The sequence below is a fragment of the Eumetopias jubatus genome, unplaced genomic scaffold (genome assembly GCF_037043125.1).
Source record: "Eumetopias jubatus isolate StellerSeaLion01/CBP00866 unplaced genomic scaffold, mEumJub1_p1.0 scaffold_2, whole genome shotgun sequence".
Lineage (NCBI taxonomy): Eukaryota > Metazoa > Chordata > Mammalia > Carnivora > Otariidae > Eumetopias > Eumetopias jubatus.
The window spans coordinates 198,009,878-198,029,115 of NW_028274808.1; the positions used below are offsets into that span (position 1 = coordinate 198,009,878).

Consider the following 19,238-nt stretch of genomic DNA (forward strand, 5'->3'; position numbering starts at 1 on the left):
TTTCTTTCTCTTTCTTTTATCTTTCTTTCCCTTTCTTTTCCCCTGGTTTCAGGTCTTTTCTGATTTGTATAGAGTATATTTACTGGGGGCGTGGTTAACCTGTTAGCATTTTGTTCTCTCATTCATCTGTTCTCCTCTGGACAAAATAACAAGACGAAAAAAAATCACCTCAGCAAAAAGAACAAGAGGTAGTACCATCTGCCAGGGACCTACTCAATACGGACATTAGTACGATGTCAGACCTAGAGTTCAGAATCATGACTTTAAAGATACTAGCTGGGCTTGAAAAAAGCGTGGAAGTTATTAGAGAAACCCTTTCTGGAGAAATAAAAGAACTAAAATCTAACCAAGTCGAAATCAAAAAGGCTATTAATGAGGTGCAATCAAAAATGGGGGCACTAACGGCTAGGATAAATGAGGCAGAAGAGAGAATCAGCGATATAGGAGACCAAATGATGGAAAATAAAGAGGCTGAGAAAAAGAGAGAGAAACAACTACAGGATCACGAGGGCAGAATTCGAGAGATAAGCAATACGATAAGACAAAACAACATTAGAATAATTGGGATCCCAGAAGAAGAAGAAAGAGAGAGAGGGTCAGAAGGTATATTGGAGCAAATAATAGCAGAGAACTTCCCTAATGTGGGGAAGGAAACAGGCATCAAAATCCAGGAGGCACAGAGAACCCCTCTCAAAATCAATAACAATAGGTCAACACCCCGACATCTAATAGTAAGACTTACGAGTCTCAGAGACAAAGAGAAAATCCTGAAAGCACCTCGGGAGAAGAGATATGTAAACTTCAATGGTAGAAACATTAGATTGGTAACAGACCTATCCACAGAGACCTGGCAGGCCAGAAAGGACTGGCATGATATATTCAGAGCACTAAACGAGAAAAATATGCAGCCAAGAATACTATATCCAGCTAGTCTGTCATTGAAAATAGAAGGAGAGGTAAAAAGCTTCCAGGACAAACAAAAACTAAAGGAATTTGCAAACACGAAACCAGCCCTAAAAGAAATATTGAAAGGGGTCCTCTAAGCAAAGAGAGAGCCGAAAAGCAGCATAGATCAGAAAGGAACACAGACAATATACAGTCACAGTCACCTTACAGGCAATACAATGGCACTAAATTCATTATTTCAATAGTTACCCTGAATGTAAATGGGCTAAATGCCCCAATCAAAAGACACAGGCTATCAGATTCGATTAAAAAACAAGACCCATCAATATGCTGTCTGCAAGAGACTCATTTTAGACCCAAAGACACCCCCAGATTGAAAGTGAGGGGTGGAAAATGATTTACCATGCTAATGGACACCAAAAGAAAGCTGGGGTGGCAATTCTTATATCACACAAATTAGATTTTAAAACAAAGACTGTAATAAGAGATGAAGAAGGACACTATATCTTACTTAAAGGGTCTATCCAACAAGAAGATCTAACAGTTATAAATATCTATGCCCCTAACATGGGAGCAGCCAATTATATAAGGCAATTAATAACAAAAGCAAAGAAACACATTGACAACAATACAATAATAGTGGGGGATTTAACACTCCCCCTGACTGAAGTGGACAGATCATCTAAGCAAAAGATCAACAAGGAAATAAAAACTTTAAATGACACACTGGACCAAATGGACTTCACAGACATATTGAGACCATTCCATCCCAAAGCAACGGAATACACATTCTTCTCTAGTGCCCATGGAACATTCTCCAGAATTGATCACATCCTAGGTCACAAATCAGGTCTCAACCAATACCAAAAGATTGGGATTATTCCCTGCCTATTTTCAGACCACAGTGCTTTGAAACTAGAACTCAATCACAAGAGGAAAGTTGGAAAGAACTCAAATACATGGAGGCTAAAGAGCATCCTACTAAAGAATGAATGGGTCAACCAGGAAATTAAAGAAGAATTTAAAAAATTCATGGAAACCAATGAAAATGAAAACACAACTGTTCAAAATCTTTGGGATACAGCAAAGGCAGTCCTGAGAGGAAAGTATATAGCAATACAAGCCTTTTTCAAGAAACAAGAAAGGTCTCAAATACACAACCTAACCCTACACCTAAAGGAGCTGGAGAAAGAACAGCAAATAAAGCCTAAACCCAGCAGGAGAAGAGAAATAATAAAGATCAGAGCAGAAATCAATGAAATAGAAACCAAAAGAACAGTAGAACAGATCAACGAAACTAGGAGCTGGTTCTTTGAAAGAATTAACAAGATTGATAAACCCTTGGCCAGACTTATCAAAAAGAAAAGAGAAATGACCCAAATCCACAAAATCATGAATGAAAGAGGAGAGATCACAACCAACACCAAAGAAATACAAACAATTATAAGAATATATTATGAGCAACTCTATGCCAGCAAATTAGATAACCTGGAAGAAATGGATGCATTCCTAGAGATGTATCAACTACCAAAATTGAACCAGGAAGAAAGAGAAAACCTGAACAGACCTATAACCACTAAGGAAATTGAAGCAAGTCATCAAAAATCTCCCAACAAACAAAAACCCAGGGCCAGATGGCTTCCCAGGGGAATTCTATCACACATTTAAAGAAGAATTAATACCTACTCTCCTGAAACTGTTCCAAAAAATAGAAATGGAAGGAAAACTTCCAAACTCATTTTATGAGGCCACCATTACCTTGATCCCAAAACCAGACAAAGACCCCATCAAAAAGGAGAATTACAGACCAATATCCTTGATGAACATGGATGCAAAAATTCTCACCAAAATACTAGCCAATAGGATCCAACAGTACATTAAAAGGATTATTCACCATGACCGAATGGGATTTATCCCTGAGCTGCAAGGTTGGTTCAACTTCCGCAAATCAATCAACGTGATACAATACCTTAACAAAAGAAAGAACAAGAATCATATGATCCTCTCAATAGATGCAGAAAAAGCATTTGACAAAGTACAGCATCCTTTCTTGATCAAAACTCTTCAGAGTATAGGGATAGAGGGTGCATACCTCAATATCATAAAAGCCATCTATGAAAAACCTACAAAGAATATCATTCTCAATGGGGAAAAGCTGAGAGCTTTTCCCCTAAGGTCAGGAACGCGGCAGGGATGTCCACTATCACCACTGCTATTCAACATAGTATTAGAAGTCCTAGCCACAGCAATCAGACAACAAAAAGAAATCAAAGGCATCCAAATCGGCAAAGAAGAAGTCAAACTCTCACTCTTTGCAGACGATATGATACTGTATGTGGAAAACCCAAAACACTCCACCCCAAAACTGCTAGAACTCATACAGGAATTCAGTAAAGTGGCAGGATATAAAATCAATGCGCAGAAATCAGTGGCATTCCTATACACCAACAACAAGACAGAAGAGAGACAAATCAAGGAGTCGATCCCATTTATAATTGCACCCAAAACCATAAGATACCTAGGAATAAATTTAACCAAAGAGGCAAAGGATCTTTACTCAGAAAACTATAAAATACTCAGGAAAGAAATTGAAGAAGACACAAAGAAATGGAAAAACGTTCCATGCTCATGGATTGGAAGAACAAACATTGTGAAGATGTCAATGCTACCTAAAGCAATCTACACATTCAATGCAATCCCCATCAAAATACCATCCACTTTTTTCAAAGGAATGGAACAAATAATCCTAAAATTTGTATGGAACCAGAAGAGACCCCGAATTGCCAGAGGAATGTTGAAAAAGAAAAGCAAAGCTGACAGCATCACAATTCCGGACTTCCGGCTCTATTACAAAGCTGTCATCATCAAGACAGTATGGTACTGGCACAAAAACAGACACATAGATCAATGGAACAGAATAGAGAGCCCAGAAATGGACCCTCAACTCTATGGTCAGCTCATCTTTGACAAAGCAGGAAAGAACGTCCAATGGAATAAAGACAGTCTCTTCAACAAATGGTGTTGGGAAAATTGGACACCCACATGCAGAAGAATGAAACTGGACCATTTCCTTACACCACACACAAAAATAGACTCCAAATGGTTGAAAGACCTAAACGTGAGACAGGAGTCCATCAAAATCCTAAAGGAGAACACAGGTAGTAACCTCTTCGACCTCAGCTGCAGCAACTTCTTCCTAGAAACATCGCCAAAGGCAAGGGAAGCAAGGGCAAAAATGAACTACTGGGATTTCATCAAGATAAAAAGCTTTTGCACAGCAAAAGAAACAGTCCACAAAACCAAAAGACAACCGACAGAATGGGAGAAAATATTTGCAAATGACATATCAGATAAAGGGCTAGTATCCAAAATCTATAAAGAACTTATCAAACTCAACACCCAAAGAACAAATAATCCAATCAAGAAATGGGCAGAAGACATGAACAGACATTTTTCCAAAGAAGACATCCAAATGGCCAACAGACACATGAAAAAGTGCTCAACACTGCTCGGCATCAGGGAAATCCAAATCAAAACCTCAATGAGATACCACCTGACACCAGTCAGAATGGCTAGAATTAGCAAGTCAGGAAATGACAGATGTTGGCGGGGATGTGGAGAAAGGGGAACCCTCCTACGCTGTTGGTGGGAATGCAAGCTGGTGCAACCACTCCAGAAAACAGTATGGAGGTTCCTCAAACAGTTGAAAATACAGCTACCATACGATCCAGCAATTGCACTACTGGGTATTTACCCCAAAGATACAAATGTAGGGATCCGAAGGGGTACGTGCACCCCAATGTTTATAGCAGCAATGTCCACAATAGCCAAATTGTGGAAAGAGCCAAGATGTCCATCGACAGATGAATGGATAAAGAAGATGTGGTATATATACACGATGGAATATCATGCAGCCATCAAAAGGAATGAGATCTTGCCATTTGCAACAACGTGGATGGAACTGGAGGGTGTTATGTTGAGTGAAATAAGTCAATCAGAGAAAGACATGTATCATATGACCTCGCTGATATGAGGAATTTTTAACCTCAGGAAACAAACTGAGGGTTGCTGGAGTTGTGGGAGGTGGGAGGGATGGGGTGGCTGGGTGACAGACATTGGGGAGGGTATGTGCTATGGTGAGCGCTGTGAATTGTGCAAGACTGTTGAATCACAGATCTGTACTTCTGAAACAAATAATGCAATATATGTTAAGAAAAAAAAAAGAAGATAGCAGGAGGGGAAGAATGAAGGGGAGTAAGTCGGAAGGGGAGACGAACCATGAGAGATGATGGACACTGAAAAACAAACTGAGGTTTTTAGAGGGGAGGGGGTAGGGGCATGACTAGCCTGGTGAGGGGTATTAAAGAGGGCACGTTCTACGTGGAGCACTGGGTGTTATGCACAAACAATGAATCATGGAACACTACATCAAAAACTACCGATGTAATGTATGGTGATTAACATAACAATAAAACATTTTTAAAAAAGACTCATACAAAGTCACATATAGTTATATTTTGACTTAATGTGTCTACCAAAAGGAATTTTATCTTTGAACATTAATTGATTAATCTTTTTCTATATATAAAAGGCTAATAACAAATAAAAATGGCTAAAATACTAAACATGCATGAAAACAAAAAAAGCAGTCAAGATGTAAGATGACCCGCTAGGGGGCGCGCTGCCGGGGTCTGAGCACAAACCCGCATCCCCATCCTAACTGCCCTGCTACGTGGCTGTGCAGCGTTGGGAGGATCCCAGGACCTCTCTGGTTTTCAGTTCCCTCATTCTCAAAATGGGATCCCAGCACTGCCTGCGTCCCAGGCCCATGGGGCAGATTAAGTGGATGAGACAAATACAGCACACAGAGGGCGCCAGGTGCCCTGGAGCTGCTCAGGGAAGGCGAGCTCTGCCCGCGAGGGTGGGGAGGAGGGGGACGTCCCGTGTCTGACGCTGTCACGGGGCATGCCTCCTGTCAGTCTCAGATCAAGCCTCTGAGGCAGGGCCTGTCATGATGCCCGCTTTAGAGATGAGGAAGCCGAGACCAGAGGGGCTAAGGCACACAGCGACGGAGCAGGGGCCGGGATCCCCGTCCCGGCCTCACACCCCAACACAGAGCTAGGAGAGGAGGAGGGAGGAGCTGAGTGGAGCTGGGGGCTGGCATGGGCCGGGGGCTGTATTTCAGGTGGGAGAGGCTGGGGGAGTCCCGGGAGGTGGGAGGACCTGGAGGAAGGGGTGAGGCTGTGCGGTATGCAGGGCAGAGGCACTGGCCCGGGGCTGCGGATGGCAGCCTGGCCCGGCCCCTGGAAGAGCCTGCTTGGGTGAGACTGGACTGTGCTGGGGACCCCGGGGCCTGGGACCCCGACTTACCCAGGGCCAGAGGAGGTGTGATGTCCGGAACCAGGCGGCCCGCTCCTTCACATTGTCCACGAGGAGACGGACATAGTATTTCATGTTGTTCCAAGTGACGGGTTCAGCCACGGGCTGAAATAGGTTATTTGGGGGTGGCTCCGGGAAGACGGCCGAGCCATCCCAGAGAAAGCCTTCCCTGCAAGGGAATGAAGGGTTAGCTGATCCCACCCCGAGAAGGGAGGCAGCTTGGGATCCAGGAGGACAGGCAGGGTGCAGCCGGACCCGTGCAGCTCGGGGAGTGCAGACCGCTGCTCAGGCCATGTTCTCCCACTTGTTGTTGGTTTTTAATATTTTATTTATTTATTTGAGAGAGTGAGTGAGTGAGAGAGCACAAGCTGGGGGAGGGGCAGAGGGAAGAGGAGATGCAGACCCCCGCTGAGCAGGAAGCCTGATGCACAGCTCATTCCCAGGACCCCGGGATCATGACCTGACCCGATGGCAGACTCTCCACTGGCTGAGCCACCCAGATGACCTCCTTCTCCCACCGGTACGATGGGCAGCTCAATGGTGGCCCACGAGAGCTCTGCACACACATGGGACTCAAATGCACGTGTCATGGTTCGCCAGCTCTGGGTCCACACTGCCTCAGCCGCCACATGGAGCCCACAGCCTGCGCATCCCCACTTTCACCCCTGGGGATCTCACGGGGTGCCTTTCATCAAGGGATCCTTGGGGCCACCTCGGTGCCCATCAGACCTGGGTCCAAGGCCCCGAGCAGGGCTGGGGCGGGGTGAGGAGAGAGAGGCACCGTGCCCTGGGGGTGAACTGTTAGCGGGTGCTGAGTTTCAGTAGGGGACACAGAGATAAGTTAGTGCGCTATTTCAAAACTCCGACTTAAAGCAAAATAAATCGCCATGAATGGAATCCGAACATTCCACTAAGGAAAAGGGCAGTCTTCCAGATTTTCCCTTTGCCTCGGGCTCCAAATTGGTCCTCACGACAGAGACCCCAAAGATCCATCCTGGGGGTCTGGATGCCCCTTATCAGGGTCCTCCCTGCTCACGCAGGGCAACACGGGGTGACATAGGGGGATCCCAGGCCAGGCGCCAGGAGCCACCACTTGGATCCTCTGAGCCTCTGTCTCCTCATCCATAAAATGTCCTGATGGTTGTCATGAAGGATAAATGAAAGACATCGGTGGAAAACCCTGGACTCGGGCCTGGCACAGAGCGGGGCCTGACTAACAGGAACGACCGGTCCTGAAGTCCGTGTCTGGCATCCTGCTTGCCAGCTGCCCTTCAATTGCCTGCTAATCTCTCCTGCTCAGGGACGGGCAAGCCGCTTGCACACAGCCTCCCGCGTAGGAAGGGCCAGGGCCGGTTGAACCCAGGGCCGCCCACCCCCAAGAGCCCACAGGCTGGCTGCTCCCACGATGTGGAGGCTTTGGAGCCGGCCACCCGAGCCAACCTGACCCCGCCACTGCTGACCACGGGGCCGGGGCTGAGTGGTCCTGCCTCGGTTTCTCTTCCTGTAAGCTGGAGCACTTAGAGCATCTGACAAGGGGCTGATCGTTTCTCAGGTAATACAGGGAGATTGCTTAGAACAAGGGCCGCCCAGGGAAGGTGCTCACGAACAGTAGCTGTACTGGTCCAAGATGTGCGTGAAGATTTCCCGCTCAGCCGACAGGGATGGGGACCCGCGCCACACGAACTGCAGCCCCTGCAAACCCCGAGGGAACAGAGTCAGGGCCCAGGGGCAACACGGCTGCCCTGGTTCTGCCTCCCCAGCCCCACCTGGGTCTCCCTCAGTGCTTCAGGACTCCATCCTCTCTGCTGGCTCATCTAGACTCCCTCTGCCACGTATGGTGGCGGAAACTGCCCTCCAGAAGGAGCCAGCCTGCTTGTGCCGCCCCCCGCCCCCAGAGCATCACTGTCTCTGCCAAGGCCTGCAAGAGAAGCTCATTCTGGCTCTGCTTGAATACCTCCTGGCACAGGGAGCTGCTCGCCTCTCACTAAGCCTGTGGTCTGTTTCTTTCTCTTTCTTTTTTTTTTTTAAGATTTTTAAAAATGTATTTATTTGAGGGAGAGAGAATGAGAGATAGAGAGCACGAGAGGGAAGAGGGTCAGAGGGAGAAGCCGACTCCCTGCCGAGCAGGGAGCCCTATGCGGGACTCGATGCCGGGACTCCAGGATCATGGCCTGAGCCGAAGGCCGTCGCTTAACCAACTGAGCCACCCAGGTGCCCTGGTCTGTTTCTTCGTTGCTCTCATGGTTAGAACACAGTCAGGGTCACAAAGCAGGGAGAAACCCTGCTTCTATTAAGCTCTGGCTCTGGGACCACGTGCGTGTTCCCTGAGTCCTCCGTGCCTCGGTTTCTGCACGTGAGAAATTGGGGCGGCCCCTCCCAGCCCCGAGCAGCTCACAGAGTCTGCTGCGGGAGAAAGGAGCTGAGGCGGGAAGGGAGGTCCGTGCGCAGCGTGGCCTGTGGTGGGGCTCAGTATGATGTTGCTTCTCTTGCCCAGCTAGAGCCCAATTCCGCCTTCGTCTACCGCTGCTGGCCGTGGCTAAAATTGGTCTCAGACCACTCTTACCCGGAGAGAAAACTCATTAGTGCAGGGGCTTGGGAACATGCCCTGCACCGAGACAGAAGGAGGCTGTGGCCAGTGGTAGCAGCGCATGTGGCCCACGACTCACTGCGCTTTCTGCATGGCTTCCTTCAGGTCATAGTCGATCCGGGAGATGACGTGGGCATGGAAGCCTGCCAGGGCAAACAGGGTGGGGGTCGTGGCAGAGGCGCCAAAGGGGTCGACTTGCCAGAACCGCGGCCGGATCCCAAAGGTTTCATACAGGAACCCGTGTCCTTCTGCAAAGAGAGCACCGCCTTGCTGCGGACAGGAGGGTGGCCCCTCGCCACCTGCTCACTCAGGGCCCCTGCCCTTCCAGGGGACTGGAGCGTCATCCCGGGCTGTGCTGCAAGAGATCCTAACACACAGGGCGCCACACCAGGATCACCTGACGTTTCCTTGACTCATTCATGACCTGAGAGCCACCACATGAGCCTGAGGTCAGGTTGAAGGCTGCAGGGCAAAGAAATCCCCAGACTAGCGTCAGCCATTGCTTCTGCTTCCCAGGCCTCCCCCGACGTGTTGTGTCAGAAAACTCTGGGTGCTGGGCTGCAGTCTGCATTCAAGGGAGAAAGCCAGGCCTCCCAGAGCTGAGAGAATGGTCTTCGCTCACACAGCCTCTCTCCACTCACTCCCCAGGCCTGGGGGCACTGGCCGCGTCCCACAGGACCCCAGGCCTGTTGGACAGAGCCACGAGCAGACCAGAGGCCAGGCCGAGTCAGGAGGGGTGACGGCTGGCAGGTGTGGGGGGCTGAGGAAGTCCGGGTCTGATGCACCCGGGAGGGGATGAGGACCAGCCAGCGGGCACGGACCTGGCGTGGGACTCCTGGTCCTCAGGGACAGCAGGGGGAGGAGGCAGAGGCTGAGCAGGAAGCAGAAGAGACCAGGAGGGAGCAGCGGAGGGGAGGGAAGACCTGGGGATTGTGGGGTCCGGGATTCTGAGGGAGTGCTCAACAGCATCCCGGGAGGGAGGGCCGGTAGCAGGGAGCCAGAGGGAGGGCAGGCCTCATTGCTGCCTGTTCGGGAGCCCCTTTTCCTGCACTCACAGAATCCTCACTTTGTTCAGGGGACACCATCCCCACCCCAAGGGATGAATTATCATTGGTCTCAGCTGCTCATGGCAAGTTCATTCCCCTCTGGCAGATACTGGTTTTCTCAGCCTGTCTGGAAGCTAGAGGTGGGCATGGACCACGGTTGGAGCCAAAAAGATGTGTGCATTAAGCTTGCTTTGCTTTGGGGAAAGCTTTCCCACCTTCATTAAAAACGGCGAGTCAGGGGGCGCCTGGGTGGCTCAGTCGTTAAGCGACTGCCTTCGGCTCAGGTCATGATCCCAGGGTCCTGGGCTCGAGCCCCGGAGCCCGCTTCTCCCTCTCCCACTCCCCCTGCTTGTGTTCCCTCTCTCGCTGTGTCTCTCTCTGTCAAATAAAGAATAAAAATAAAACTCTTAAAAAACAAACAGCGAGTCAGGACGAACGTCCCTTTGTCCCTTCTCCTGACTCGAGGGGGGATATATGGCAACGTGACGCCTGGAGCCGTGGCAGTTGTGTGGGACCTGGAGGGGAGGCGCATGAGACTCAGGGAAACATCAACGAGCTGCCCAAGGGGACCCCAAAACAATGCCCGCCAGTGTAGTCAACGGGACATGTCCTTAAGACTCAAGTCGCTGCCGCTCAGGTTCCCGGGCCCTCCGGCACAAAGCATCCCTGAGCCTCAAACGAAGAGGTGAAGAGTGAACGAAACTGCTAACTGTCCCATGGAACGGCGTGCTCCTGTGCCTTCTACTATCAGAAGCCCACCCTCCTTCTCAGCCGAGGGAACAGCACGTACAAAGGGCCTGAGGCACGGAAGGGCTTGAAGTGCAGGGAGGATCTGACCATGCAGCACGGGTGGAGGGAGGAAGCCAGCTCACTGCAGCTGGAAGAGCCATGGCAGCCAAGACACAGCAGAGGACATGGGTCGTGACAATGGGGAGCTGTGGGGGTTACCAACAGCTGCTAGATGGAATATAGTCAAAGGGAGTGGGAGCTGAGGCCAGAAAGGCAGAGTGGAGCCACTTCCGAAAGGGTCTGGGACTCAGGCAGAGGATCAGGGTCTGGAGGGAAGACACTGGGAGCTATGGAAGGTTGGAGGCAGGAGGAATCCAGGGTCGAGGCTGTCGGCCAGGGAGGTCATTGGCACTGGGGGCAGCCCCCAGGCATGTTGACCATCAAACAGCCTAAGCCTCCAGGCCTGTCCCAGCTGCTCCAGAGGACACACAACACTGAGCTCACAAGGATTCACTGGGACACGGTGCAGGGGTGCCCATCCGCAACCTCCTACAGACCCACAAAGAACGTTCAGGACGTTCCTCTTTCTAGATCGCCCGGAACAAATCCCAGCACCGTCGTGTGCAGCGGTGGCCGGATCAGGAGTCACAGGCCCGAGAACCCATGTGTGACGCTGGGAACATGTTCCCTTTGCCACCAGGGAGCTGCCGGCACCCTGCGTTCTTTTTCCGGAGCTTTGACTCCGATGTGTGGCGTCTGAGGGGCATCTCACTGGAGCGGGGAATACACGTCCCCCGCCGGCTTGTTCCTGACAACAGTATGCTGCTAGTGACAGAGGTCACAGGATCCAGAAACTGAAACAGCCTCCTGAGGCCGGGCCCACCCGAGCCTGTTCCAGGAAGTTCCGCTCCTCCTCGGCAGCCTCCCTGTGCAGCCAATGCCACCCCCCTAGTCGGGGAGAGCGGGGGCTCTGAGGGGGTCACACAGGCCACCCCGACTCTGTCCCCAGCCCTAGGCACTTCCAGCCTCCAGAGCCGGACAAATACACGTCCGGAGTTGGAGCCCGGGCTGTGGGATCTTGTGTTGGCAGCTCCAGCAGACAATGCTGCCGTCGTGGGGACCGTCAGCAGGGGGTGCGGCTCACATACAGGGGACGAGGCTCTGGAGGGTGTACATGGTGTCGCCCACTCCGGGTGGAGAGGAGGTGCCACGACAGAGGGGGAAGTGGGAGCAGAGATTCGGACAGGTGGGCACAGGCAGGCGGAAGGACGGTGGGTGAGGTGAGAGCCCTGCAGGTGACAGTGCTCACAGGAGGCCCAGGGGACACTCCCATTTCCCAAGCACCAGCACACCAAGAGCTCAGAGATGGGCGGCCCTCTCCAGGTGGGGGCTGATGCAGTGGGTCCATGGCGGAACTGGGTGGGCTACTGGCTCAGGGGGTCACAGGACACAGAAACAAGTGGCCAGGTGACTGCACAGAGCCGTCGAAAGCAAGGTCAGGTCAATCCCTGGGAACACATGGAGGTCGGAATGGCAGCAGGACCACTGCCTGCCGTGGAGGTGACAGTACATGGCGCTCCTAGCGCCTAGTGGGAAAACAGACGGACTGGTGCATGCACAGCCCTCTGCATGTCCTCTCCGGAGCCACTGAGGATCGCTGAGTCCAGATGCTGAGGGTAGCCACCCCAATGACATGTCGGATCCCTTGCCCAGGTTCCAGACCTAACCCAGTTTCCAAACCCAGAACCCAGTGATGGAAGGAGAGCTGGGTCCCTGGGAGGAAGGAGGGCCCGGCAGGAGCCTATAGGAAGGACTCCTCCATCCCTTCCCCAAGGTGGCTCCTGCTCACTGACTGGACGCTGGGGAGAGAGGATTCAGGCTATTTTGAGGACTGGGACTTAAAGCAGCCACGAACACCCGTTAGCACCCGGGTTTCTGGGGTGAGGGATTCAGGAGTGATGAGCTGGGTGTTTCTGGCTCCCGGGCCTTCCTGAGGTTGCAGCAAGCATTCGGCCGGGACTCCCGGAGCCTGGGCTGGGCCGGAGGAGCGGCTTGCAGGTGGCTGGCTCACGTGGCGCCCAAGCCAGTGCTGGCTGTGGGCAGGTTGCCAGGGCCCCTCCCTGTGTGTCCCCTGCACGGAAGGCTGTGGTGACCTGCAACGTGACTGCTGGCTTCCTCCAGACAGGGCTCCAGGAGAGGGCACACCATGACAACCGCCCTGGGGAAGATGGAGTTTGGGATTCTGCTGAGAAGTGGACAGCAACGGTTTATCCTAAGCAAAATAAGCCAATCAAAGAAATACAATTGTCATGTGATTTCACTCTTCTGTGGAATTTAAGAATAAACCAGAGGGGGCGCCTGGGTGGCTCAGTTGGTTAAGCGACTGCCTTTGGCTCAGGTCATGATCCCAGAGTCCTGGGATCGAGTCCCACATCGGGCTCCCGGCTCAGTGGGAACCCTGCTTCTCCCTCTGACCCTCTCCCATCTCATGCTGTTTCTCTCTCTCTCTCTCTCAAATGAAGAAGTAAATAAAATCCTTAAAAAAGAAACAACAGAGGATCATAGGGGAAGAGATGGAAAAATAAAAGGAGACGAAATCAGAGACGGAGACAAACCAAAACACAATGTTAACTCTAGGGGGATGGGCATTAATTAGGGCGCATGATGTGATGAGCACTGGGTGTGATACGCAACCGATGAGTTACAGAACTCTACCTCTGAAACTAATAATACATTATATGTTAATTAATTGAATTTAAATAAAACTAAATTTATAAAATTGACGGCAATGCCCGGGACCCGAGATGGGGGCGGAGCGCCGAATGGTGATGCCCAAGGGCCACCCCTCACCTGGCTCAGGTGACAGCACGGCTACAGGAGCCGCTCCTCCTGTTCCTGCCCCACCTGCCCCGAGCGTCGGGAGCCCTGTTTTCTGCTGGGGGACCGGTCGCCAGTCGCCAGTGGATGGCAAGTGACTGCCAGTAGCAGCCCCTGGCCGCCTGCCACCAGGATGGGGCCTCTTGGCTGGCTTCCTGTGCTCACACAGTTGATGCTGCTGCGGTTCCTGGTGGCCGGGTCCGTGAGCCCCCTCAGGGTCTTCGTGGTGCCCCACAGTCACATGGATGTGGGCTGGATCTACACGGTACAGGTAGGCACCCGGTCGCTGCCCCCCAGGCCCCCCTGGAGCTCATCTTCCTTCTCCCTACCAGATCCCAGGGTGGGTTTGAAGCCTGGGGTCTGCTGACATCTGCAGGGGAGCAGCTGGGTTACGACCTGAGTCTGCCGGAGATCAGGGAGGCTGACTTGGGCTGGTTGCCTCCTTTCCCTGGCTTCAGTTTCCCCATCTGTGCTAGGGAAAGTCAGATAAAGAGGCATGGGCCTGACACAGGCCATGGTCGCAGTCTGTGACTGGGGCACCCTGGGTGGACTGTGTTCCCTTTCTGAGCCCCAGGCCCCCCTTCTGTAGGATGACACAGGCCTCCGACCCGTTCTACAGGCTGTTCCTTATGCCCAGACGCCTTCCTCCCACAAGCCGGCAGGACTCAGTTTCCCCCATCCTGTGGGTGGCTCCACAAGAGGCACTATTGGCGGTGCCTTCCTGGCATCCCCGTCTGCACCCCCATTGCCTTCCCCCTCCGCCCTTCCATGCACATTAGGTAGGGGGCTGGTAGACTGTCCCTTGTCCTCACCAGAAGGCTAGCTTCACAGGCCAGGGGCTTCATCCATTTTATTTCCTGGCATGTTATCTCCACCCTGACAGACAGAAGAAGTGCAACAGGTATTGCTGAATGAATGAATGAAAAGAGGAATGAATAAATGAATGATGTAGGAATGAATGCAGGAATGAATGAATGCAGGAAATAATGCATGAATGACTGCAGGAATGAATGAATACAGGGATGAATAAGTATAGGAATGAATGAATGCAAGAATGAACGAATGAATGCAGGAATGAATGAATGAATGACTGCAGGAATGAACGAACGAATGAATGAATGCATGCAGGAATGAGTGAATACAGGGATGAATAAGTACAGGAATGAATGAATGCAAGAAGGACCGAATGCAGGAATAGGAGCAGGAAGAGCCTCACATCGGCTCGGAGTCCTGGGTCAGTGACGGGATATTGTCACCCAGGCCCCCTCCAGCTGTCCTGTGGGAAGAGGAAGGAAACCCGGAAGACAACGGTGTCTGGGATTAGGGACACAGTGACTCTTCTGAGGACGTTATTGAGTGGTCAGCTGGACTTCAACAGGAGCCCGAGGAAGCAGGAGGATCAGGCGCTGGGGGCGGCGCGGGGGAGCGGGTGGAGTCCGGTCCTGGGAGGCACTGGGCAGCCTCTGGGGGGACACTCAGCTGCCTGAGGAGCTGGCTGAAGGGGGGCAAACGTGCTTGCCGCCCTCAGGTACAGAAGAGGAAACTGAGACCCAGAGAGGGTTGGTGACTTGCATGAGGGCACCCAGGAACGACCCCCCCCCATTCCTGAGGCCTCCCTGCCCAGGGAACTTTGCATTTAATTAAAGGAGCCCCTGGGGACACCACCTGTGCCAACCTGGAGACACACCGGGGAAGCAGCCAGGCTTGTCCCGTGGAGTCCCCGGCCTGGGGGAGGCGGATCGGCGGACGCCCATGACCAGCCAGGGGGCGGGGGCAGCCACTCTCAGCCTCAGGTCTCAACACGGGCTCAGGGCATCTCAGCCCCCGGCAGGCCCCGTGGGGTCCCTGCACCTCCTCCCCTGACAGCCCGTGCCTTTACTGGGCTGTCTCCCTACTGCCCCCTCAGGGCCAGCTACGGTGCCCCCTCAGGGAAGCCGTCCCTGACCCCTGGGCACGTCGTGTGTCACGGTCTGGAGGGTCCCCTCTCTTCCTAGAACAGAAGGAGCTCATCAGAGGCGGGCGAGCACATCGCTGTCTCAGGGCCAGTCCGCACTGCGTGTCCGGCACAGAGCGGGCCCCGAGGGGCCTCCGTCGGAGCTGCTGGGGGTGGGGGAGCAGAGGAAGGGCCCTGGGCACGCAGGGAGGGGGGGGCCGAGGGACGCTGTGTCACCGGGAATGTAGTCCTGGATCCTTGGGGCCAAACCTGTGGGGCCTCCACAGGGGCTGGTGTGACGCGGTCCCCCCTCCCCAGGAAAGCCTGCGGGCCTACGCTGCCAACGTCTACACCTCCGTGGTGGAGGAGCTGATGCTCCAGAAGCATCGCCGCTTCATCGCCGTGGAGCAGGAGTACTTCCGCCTGTGGTGGGACGGCATCGCCTCGGACAGGCAGAAACGCCAGGTACCGCAGCTTACGGGGGCCTCCCGGGGCCGGGGGGCACGCCCGGGCCAGGAACCTCAGTGACCGGGGCTGTGTGGCCTGAAGCTCCCGGACCAGGCCCACTGGGCGCTTCACACGGCTTGTTTGGATCAGGGTTGTGCTCAGCCCCAGCCCACAAGACAGGTTTGATTTCATCCGCCTTTGTGGCTGGTGGTGTGAAATGGAGCTCTGGCAAGTCAGCCCTGCACTCAGCCGGCGCAGAACGGGGTCGCTTTGGACCCCACCTGCCCCTTCACCTACCATCTGCATGGCCCCGTGGCTCGCAGCTGACCGCCCTGCCCAGGGTGCCCCAGTCCCTGCGTTTAAAGTGCGCCGCAGAAGGCATCACGGGGTGCAGGGTCAGAGAGGCCCCGCCCCACAGGGGGCAGCCCGGGACCCGGTTCACCTCAGGCAGGGGGGTATTCTGTGCAAATGGGAGTGACCTCCCCCTCCTCAGAGCGGCCGGGTCCAGATGAGCACCTGGGAGGTCACTGTGGACCTGCTCCCCTCCCCGGCATTCACCTTCCTTCAGAACAGTCACTGACCGTGAGAGCAGGGAGGTGAGAGATGCCCCCAAGGTAGCAGAGCTGAGAAGGTGGAGGGGAGAGTCCACGGATCCCACCTGAGGGGTGTCTTGAACCTGCAGCCTGTGGAGTCGTGAGGAGGAGCCTCGAACGGCATGGGCGCTGGCCACGTGCCAGGTGCTGGCCTCTACTTCTTACACTCCACGTCACTGCGTCCTCCCAACAGGGTGTATGGTGGGGATAGTCACTCCATGCTGCACAGATGGTCCCGGTTCAGAGAGGGCAGGCGCTGTGGTCACACAGCTGTTATGAGATGGGTGGGACACTGCACAGGGCAGGTCTGAGTGAAGCAGGTCTCTCAGAGTGTCCAGGGGTCGGGTTGCCCCCTATGTGAACACCCCCAAACCCAACTGTCTGTCCCCTACCCTTGAGGAGAGACGTGACCCACCAGAGACCTGGGCAGACCACTCATGGCACAGCTCCCCAGAAACAGGGAATTTTGTCTATTTTGCTCCCATGAATCCCCAGAGCCTGGGCAGCACCTGGGATGTGGTGGGTGCTCCTGGAAAACAGTACCCAGCGGGAGCCCATTCAATCCTCAGGAGTGAATAATCAGGATTCCCAAGGGTCCTGAAAGCAAATGCAAACTACAGTCTCCAAACAGCTCTCTGGACCCACGGCTACTGTCTTTCCCTCCCATCCATGTCTCCATCCCTCCATTCCTTCATTTATTTTAAAAAATACCTATCGGCCAATCACGAGGCAAAGCAAGCAGGAGGACACTCGCCAAAATCCCTGAGCTGTAATCCCCGAGATGATCCAGCCGATCAAGAGGATTAGGGGCTGAGGAACTGTTGGGAATACAGGACAATGATGAGACGTGACAGGGGAGGCAGGACCCGATCCTGGACGGAACCCTGAACCAGAAACAGGGTGTTAATCGAACAACTGGGAACATGTGGATGAGGTCTGGATTAGCTGCAGTGTTGCATTAATGTTAAATGTCCTGATTTTGAGAATTATATTATGGCTATAATTACCCTGTTGGGACAAAACACACAGTGAAGGAATCGGGGGCAGGCACGATATGTCTAACCGGGACCCTCAAAAGGCTTAGAGAGAATCGTACCAGGTTATAAGCACATTGGGGAGCGCTACAGCAGATAGGTAAAGCAGGATATCTGGGAACGAAGGTGGGGAAGGAATACGTGGGAGCCATTCGCACGTTTCGTACAAGTTTTTGGTAAGTTTGAAATTATGTCATCAGTGAAAATTTAACCGATATAGATACAAACTTGGAGAAAGAGAAAGGTAAGCATGAGGTTGATACAGAGGTAGAGTCAGACACAGAGATGGAGGTAGAGAAGGAAGTAGAGACAGACACAGAGACGGAAGTAGAGAAGGAGGAAGAGACGGACACAGAGACGGAAGTAGAGAAGGAGGTAGAGACGGACACAGAGACGGAAGTAGAGAAGGAGGAAGAGACGGACACAGAGATGGAAGTAGAGAAGGAGGTAGAGACGGACACAGAGCCGGAAGTAGAGAAGGAGGAAGAGGCGGACACAGAGCCGGAAGTAGAGAAGGAGGAAGAGACGGACACAGAGACGGAAGTAGAGAAAGAGGTAGAGACGGACACAGAGACGGAAGTAGAGAAGGAGGAAGAGACGGACACAGAGACGGAAGTAGAGATGGAGGTAGAGACGGACACAGAGAAGGAAGTAGAGATGGAGGTAGAGACGGACACAGAGAAGGAAGTAGAGATGGAGGTAGAGACGACAAGAGAAGGAAGTAGAGATGGAGGTAGAGACGGACACAGAGAAGGGAGTAGAGAAGGAGGTAGAGACGGACAGAGAAGGAAGTAGAGATGGAGGTAGAGACGGACACAGAGAAGGAAGTAGAGAAGGAGGTAGAGACGGACACAGAGATGGAAGTAGAGATGGAGGTAGAGACGGACACAGAGATGGAAGTAGAGAAGGAGGTAGAGACGGACACAGAGACGGAAGTAGAGATGGAGGTAGAGACGGACACAGAGATGGAAGTAGAGAAGGAGGTAGAGGCGGACACGGAGAAAGAAGTAGAGATGGAGGTAGAGAAAGAGGTCGAGGTAGAGGCACACGTAGACTTACAGGTGGAGGTAACCTCGATCCAGTAACAGCCATGGGCCAGGTGCTGCGGTGGCTGGTGGGAGGCAGCGCTGACCTGCTCCTCTTGCAGATTGAATGCACATGAGGGTTTGGGGGAAGGCGCCACGAGACCCTGGAGACATGTCCCCACAGACCCAGCCCGACTCTCGGGCTCTCACCTGGCCTTGTTCTCTCTGCTTGTCACCAAGGTCCGCCATCTCCTGGCCACAAGACGCCTGGAGTTTGTCATCGGGGGCCAGGTCATGCATGACGAGGCCGTGACCCACTTTGATGACCAGATCCTACAGCTCACAGGTCAGGTCCCCTTCCCCAGCCCCAGGCTCTCCTGGGGCCTCCAATCAGGCTGGGACTGGGTTTGTGAGCCCCGTGTTCCCCTCTGAGCAGGACACTGTGGCCAGAGGAAGCAGTCATTGGCGGGTGCCATCCTCCTGCCAGTGCCGCTGAGTGCAGGCGTGTGGAGCGTGGACTCGAGACCAGATGGCCCGGCTCTCTCTTGCCTCTGCCCATTCCCAACCCTGTGACCCGGGCAAGGGACGTCCCCTCACGGGGCCTCCCTTTCCTCCTGGCCTAACTGAGTTTGAAGGCGCTGCCTCCCTCACAGGGTAGTTGTGAGGATCAAATGGGGACAAT

At 53.1% G+C, this 19,238-nt stretch overlaps 1 protein-coding gene across 1 annotated transcript in view; it reads left to right on the forward strand.

The window, feature by feature from the left end:
* Positions 1–13,657: 13,657 nt before the first annotated feature.
* Positions 13,658–19,238, forward strand: part of MAN2B2 (mannosidase alpha class 2B member 2) — a 32,445-nt gene continuing 26,864 nt past the window's right edge. Inside the window, exons 1-3 of the mRNA XM_088021356.1 lie at positions 13,658–13,795; positions 15,776–15,922; positions 18,797–18,902. Of these exons, the coding sequence (XP_087877482.1) occupies positions 13,658–13,795; positions 15,776–15,922; positions 18,797–18,902 (391 nt within the window). The remainder of the gene's footprint in view (positions 13,796–15,775; positions 15,923–18,796; positions 18,903–19,238) is intronic.